General features: G+C 44.4%; 1 protein-coding gene and 1 long non-coding RNA gene across 2 annotated transcripts; one reads left to right on the top strand and one right to left on the bottom strand.

Moving 5' to 3' along the window:
• The first annotated feature begins 372 nt into the window (after positions 1-372).
• On the top strand, positions 373-2,026 carry LOC141818316 (uncharacterized). Its single transcript, XR_012600951.1, has 3 exons — positions 373-429; positions 1,350-1,512; positions 1,957-2,026. It is a non-coding gene; the product is annotated as an uncharacterized LOC141818316 (long non-coding RNA).
• Positions 2,027-2,086: 60 nt separating this feature from the next.
• LOC141818314 (uncharacterized) lies at positions 2,087-5,495 on the bottom strand. The gene is made up of 2 exons (XM_074705838.1): positions 2,823-5,495; positions 2,087-2,734 (listed from the first exon to the last, which is right to left on the bottom strand). The coding sequence occupies exons 1-2, from the start codon at positions 5,461-5,463 to the stop codon at positions 2,298-2,300; spliced, it is 3,078 nt and encodes a 1,025-aa protein (XP_074561939.1). The 5' UTR covers positions 5,464-5,495; the 3' UTR covers positions 2,087-2,297.
• Between the last annotated feature and the right edge of the window lie 285 nt (positions 5,496-5,780).

Genomic DNA, 5,780 nt, shown 5'->3' with positions numbered 1-5,780 from the left:
TACTACTACAAGGACCAATTGGGCCGGGCCGACGCGTGTTGGGCTCACATACGTTTGGGCACAGCCTAGACTTAAATGGGCCAGATTTGAACTTAGACAGTTTTATTTTGTTATTTTAATTCTCGGAAGAAAGCATTTTTCTTAACGTCTTTTGAAAAAGGTTGACTCAAGAATGTACAGTCCCGTAGCATCTTGCAATTTAGTGTGGGTCCATGCCCAACAGCCTCCGCGGGTCTAGTTTTCGAGTGCGTGTTGGAATTAGAAAATTAATCTAACAATTTCTTCGCTTGTTGAGTGCGTCCGCGAGGAGGGTCCTCTCGCTCGATGACGAACCGCGGCGAGATCGCGGCGCTTCTTCTCTCGTTGCGGTCCCTGCCTCCGGCTGACGCATTCTACCTTCCGGGCGTCGCTCCTCGCGATCTCCGTAAGGTAATTAATTCATGTTTTCGCTAATTTGCTCCGATCTGGTTGGATCTGTAGGCCCTTGCTTGTTGGTTTCGAGATAAAGTTTCTGAATTATTGTTTTTCTTGTTTTGGTTGGATCTAGGCTCAAAATGCGTGGATATCTTGTTCTGTTTCGTGAGGGTTTTCTTCTGATTGGATCGGAGTTAGGTTTCTTTCGTTTGAGGTTCTCTTTTCGTCCTTCAATTAGTAGTGAAATCAGAAATGAGGCACGGTTATTAAGTCATTTTTGAGATAGTGTGAGTTTCCGGTGACGCGCGACAGAATAATCCGAGATGTTTGCAGATTTGTTTTGAGTGCTTTGAATCATTATCACAAGTTTTAGAAAAAAATGATTGGTATGTCTTAGTGCCAACTACGAATACAAAAAAAACACGATTTTAATCTAGAAAGATACGAATTGTCGTTTGAACATAAGATAGATTGCTGTTTAACTATTAGAGATCGTCTCCACATACCCCAATGTGTTTAATTTATTAATTTGGGAAAGTTAAATATGTTAAAATTTGTTGCTTAGCGAGGAACTTAATGCTGATGGTCAACTGTAAGCATCTCAATTAACTTGTCTATGAAGACGATGCTTAGTTCTTAAGTTTAATCCCTGTCCTGGTACTGTGCAATTGCAGGATATATAGAGATGTTTCAGGCTTATGAAAAAACAATCAACAGTTCATAATTTTTCTACATTTTTAACTGTTAGCCATTCGTATTTTCCATATTTAGAATTGATGAAATGCTTTTGTGTCACTCCTCATTGAACAATTTTCTTGTATTGGTAACTTATTTGCTCTCAGAAACTTGGATTTCTCATAATTCGGGATATTAAGTACTTTTTCTTTCTGTTATTCCTTTATTGAACTTATTGGTGAAGTTTCTTCATTCCACAGGATGATGAGCTTCAAGTAAAAGTCAACAAGTTTAATCGACAAAGACACAACTTCCATATGAATTTTATTTTTTTGGATTATTGCAAGCCTTGAAAGATCATGAACACTGCTGAGTATTGGGATAGGTTCTACCTGGTGATAGCATTGAGAATTCTGTTTAACGGTGAGTAAGTCTAGTTTTTCTTGAATGAAGACTAATATTCCAAAAGTGGAAACTCAAGTCTCCTCTTTCTTAAAAAGAGAAGACAGGGAAATGTTCTACACCATCATTTGCTTGTTTTAATGTTTTTTTTTTTCTGTCATGTGATTCGCATGATTCAATATCAGTTCAAAAATGCTTAAAGATGAAGGCTGCAAAGTAGCTTATCGCATGAGACTTTCCCCTGAAGCGGCAAAGAATTTTAGGGAGAAGATAGATGATGAATATCGGGTTAATATATAAGTTCAATAATTGGTTATCACTTAAAAGAAGCCTTTGATTTGTGTTTTGTTTGTTTTGAATATTCTTTCTTTCTGCTCTCTACCTTATCAGTGCCCTTTTTTTATATGCAAGTTTTTCTGGACCTCTGATTGCCTCGTAACTTGGCTTTCATTCCTGTGTTTATAGGACATTGGACAATCTTCCTGATGCAGTCCCTAGACAAAGAAAGACGGAAATCAAATAGCAAGTTATGGACATGTATTCCGTGTTGGTTACAAGGTAGCTGGCAATCCCTTTCTGCAAAATGCTCATAATTTTAGTTTTTGTGCTTAGATCAAGGATGACCAATACTGCATAAATAGTCACCTCAGTTTCAAGGTCATGTCTCATAAAGATTTACCATGAAACAGCTTCTAGGTGATTGGTTGCTTAATAGTTATACAGGTACCCTGCGACCCTTAACTTGAGGATACATGCAGGAAAATGGTGCTCAAATTAGCTACTGTACAAAGCGATTTGGATTTTGTCTAAATTGCATCCATCAGATGACTCTGGCCATATTCTTCATCTGCAACCGATGGACTTCTCTGCAGGCTCCATCTCTTTGCCTGAAGAAGCATACTGATGTCGAATTTCCTTTGACCAAGATCCCTTCGGTCACATTCCATCAGGTTGTGCAATACAACCATCATGGAAGGCCTGAAGGCAGGATTTCTGCTTGTGCATTCTATGCCTAGACTTAGCACCGTCACTATGTCATCCAAGTACTCGACATCTTCACTCAAGTCCTTGTCTATCAGCTCTATTACATTGCCATTCTCCCTTTGGTGGCGAGCAGCCCACCCTGCTAAGCTTTCGTGTTCATCACCATCTAGTGCTTCCTTTCCTGTTGTCAGCTCCAAGAGGACCACCCCAAAGCTATAAATGTCCACCTTGTTTGTGATCTTCCACGAATACCCACACTCTGCAATTGAACAGAATTTGATCTATGAAACACAAACTTCATATGCTACAGATTGAAAACAGGTCAAGTGGTTGGTTCGAGGAGTTACCTGGAGCCATGTAGCCAAAAGTGCCTCCCATGGCCGATGCTGTTTCGGGCTCACCAGCCTTGAACAGCATGCGTGCCAGGCCAAAGTCGGCAATCTTAGCTCCAAACTCTGAATCCAGAAGTATATTGCTCGACTTCACATCACGGTGAATGACTGGCGTCGGGCACTGGTGGTGCATGTAGCACAACCCTTTTGCTGCATCAATGGCAATCCCCAACCTCTTGGGCCAATCGAGTGGCTCATTGTGCTGGGAGTCTGGTCTCGCTCGCCGCCGGTGTAGCCACTGATCCAGGCTTCCATTCTCCATATACTCGTAGACAAGGAGCTTGGAGTCTGCATTCGAGATGCAACAGAGTAGCTTCACAATGTTGGCATGCCGGATTGAGCCCAAGATCTTGACTTCAGCCTCGAAGGCTTTCTCCATCTTCCAGTCTGTCTTTCTGGTATTCCAAATTTTCTTCACGGCCACTGCCATGCTGGTGGGATTGCTGATGTTGATTCTGTACACCTCGCCGGACCCTCCCTTGCCGATGAGGTTATCCACTGTCAGCTTACCTAATATGTTATCTTCAGTGAAGTCCACTTTCTGAAAAGAAGTGAGCTTCCAGGGCAGCTCATCGACGAAGTCAGGCAGCCGGCGGCACATCAATATCCCGATCACAGTAACCATTAGGAGCATGAATACACCGAGCACTAGGAATATTATGATCAGTCTTAGCGAAGACTTATTATCGTTACTGGCCGTGCGGTGTGCACAATCTGTGAGATTCACTATGGACTTGGAGGAGCAGAGATCAGGATTTGCTGAAAAGCTTTGCTCGTAAGCTTGGTTCTGCAACCGGAGGGGTATCTCGCCGGATAGTTGGTTGTGAGACAGGTTAAGGGAGTTGAGTATAAGGTTGCCCATCTCCTGCGGAATTGGCCCTGATAGCATGTTCCATGAAAGGTCTATTATTTTGAGCTCCGACAACAGTCCAATTTCCGGCGGGATGTTTCCCGAGAGGTGGTTGTTCTCGAGGTTGAGCTCTGTAAGTGACTTCAAAGCGGATATGCCCGCTGGAATTGAACCGGAGATTTGATTTCCATCGAGCAATAGATTCAGGAGCCTCGACATTCCGGTGAGTACCGTCGGAATTTCGCCCGAGAACCTATTGTTACTTGCTTTGAGAACTTGCAGTTCTGGAGCTGAGGACGGAATTTCTCCAGAGAAGAGGTTGTCTTCGATTTCCAAGCGCGTTAGGCTCCTTGGCAGTGTGTCTGGCAAAGTGCCAGACAAGAGGTTGTGATGGATCAACACCGTCGTCAAATTTACTGCAGTCGCCCATATCTTGAGGGGAAACTCGCCGGAGAAGCTATTGTTATAGAGTTGAATGTTACTCAAGGTGTGGCACTCGTCGGCGAGAAACGCCGTCAGTTCGCCAGAGAAGTTGTTGTTGAAGACCACCACCGAATTCAGAGCTCCTTTTCCGCATAGGCCTTTGGGCAAGCCACCGGAAATCCTGTTGTTTGATACCTCAAAATTCCTCAGCTTGGAGTGGTTCCCGAGCTCCGTCGGCAAAACTCCAGTGAACTGGTTACCGAAGAGTCTAATGTCATATAGCTCGGGAAGAAAGGCGATGCCATCGGGAATCTCGCCGGATAGTTCATTATAGTACATGAACAACTTGGTGAGATTGACGAGGTTGCCGAATCCCACCGGTATTGACCCGTTGAGATAGTTGCTGGACACATCGATCTCCTCCAAACTTGTAGCCCTGATCTCGCTGTGGATTTCTCCGGACAGCTTATTGGCAAACAAGTAGATTCTTTTGAGCTTCTCCAGCGACCATATGGATTCAGGAATTGAGCCATTAAGCAAATTCATGGCCAGGTCGAGATGTTCTAGCTCTTTTAGATTCTCGAAACTCTCCGGTATCTCACCCATGACTCGAGTTGCTGTCATCCAGAGGTACTTGAGGCTCCTCATGTTCCCGAACTCATCGGGAATCCGTTGGCTCGCAAAATTATTGTATGCGAGAGTCAGATTTTGGAGCATGGAGAGTTGGCCAAGCTCGGCCGGAAACGAGCCATTGAAATGGTTGCCTTGGAGGTGCAGGAACTGCAGCGACTTAATCCGGCCAATTGACCGTGGGACGTCGCCGCTGAAGTTGTTGCACGAGAGGTCGAGGTGCGTGAGGCGAGAAGACAACTTGTCGATATCGCCGGGAATCTCTCCAACGAAGTAGTTCTGGGAGAGATCAAGGTACTGGAGGCTGGAGCAGCCGTAGAGGCCGGTAGGGAAACTGGTGGCGATGTCGTTGTTGGCGAGGTCGAGATGGGAGAGATTGTTGAGGTTGCAGATGAAGGCTGGGACTGACTGGGTGATGTGCATGTTGGGGACGGATATGGAGTTGACGAAGCCACCATTGTCGCACTGGATTCCTGGCCATTCGCAGTGGGGAGAGGAGGTGCTCCATGAGCTGAGAGCAGAGGTTCCGCTCCAGTGATCTCTCAGGCCGAGAAGGATGCTCTGCTCCCGGTAATCGGCATGGGCGATGGTGGTGGCTTTGGAGATCAAGAGAAGGTGAAGCCAGATAAGGATTTTGTTTAGGATCAAAGTGGAGGAGATATGAACAGTGGGATTTGTTTCTTTACCACCCATTAGAAATTTCTTCTTCACTGTGATCGTTTGATGGGAGATGCATGACCATCTGCTTCTTAAATAGAGGATTACGCAGTGAAGAAGCACTTAGAATGGAAAATGACACTTGAAGTCTTCCAAGTCTTCTAAAGTTAGTCAACTAAGAGTCCGACAGCCACTAGTGGCAGTCTATTTAAATGCCCTTTTTCCACAAATCGGGACATAATTTTCTTAATTGGACCTGGTGTCGGTATTAATGATTGATTTGTGGAATGAGAAACGTGGAGAATATCTTGACTTAATGGTTGACTCGAGAAGTCTTTATTCTTTTAATAATG

Source organism: Curcuma longa, unplaced genomic scaffold, assembly GCF_044706935.1.
Source record: "Curcuma longa cultivar G26 ecotype Majalengka, Jawa Barat unplaced genomic scaffold, ITB_CL_G26_1.1 contig_24239, whole genome shotgun sequence".
Lineage (NCBI taxonomy): Eukaryota > Viridiplantae > Streptophyta > Magnoliopsida > Zingiberales > Zingiberaceae > Curcuma > Curcuma longa.
Note: the sequence above shows the minus strand (reverse complement) of the source record. Positions and strands in the feature narration are given on the sequence as shown.

Bases quoted from the DNA above. Each gene is read 5' to 3' on its own strand.
- LOC141818314 (XM_074705838.1), bottom strand. From the start codon at position 5,463: ATGGGTGGTAAAGAAACAAATCCCACTGTTCATATCTCCTCCACTTTG. The intron at 2,735-2,822 runs GTAACTCCTCGA...GTTCAATTGCAG, and splicing joins TTTTGGCTACATGGCTCCAG to AGTGTGGGTATTCGTGGAAG.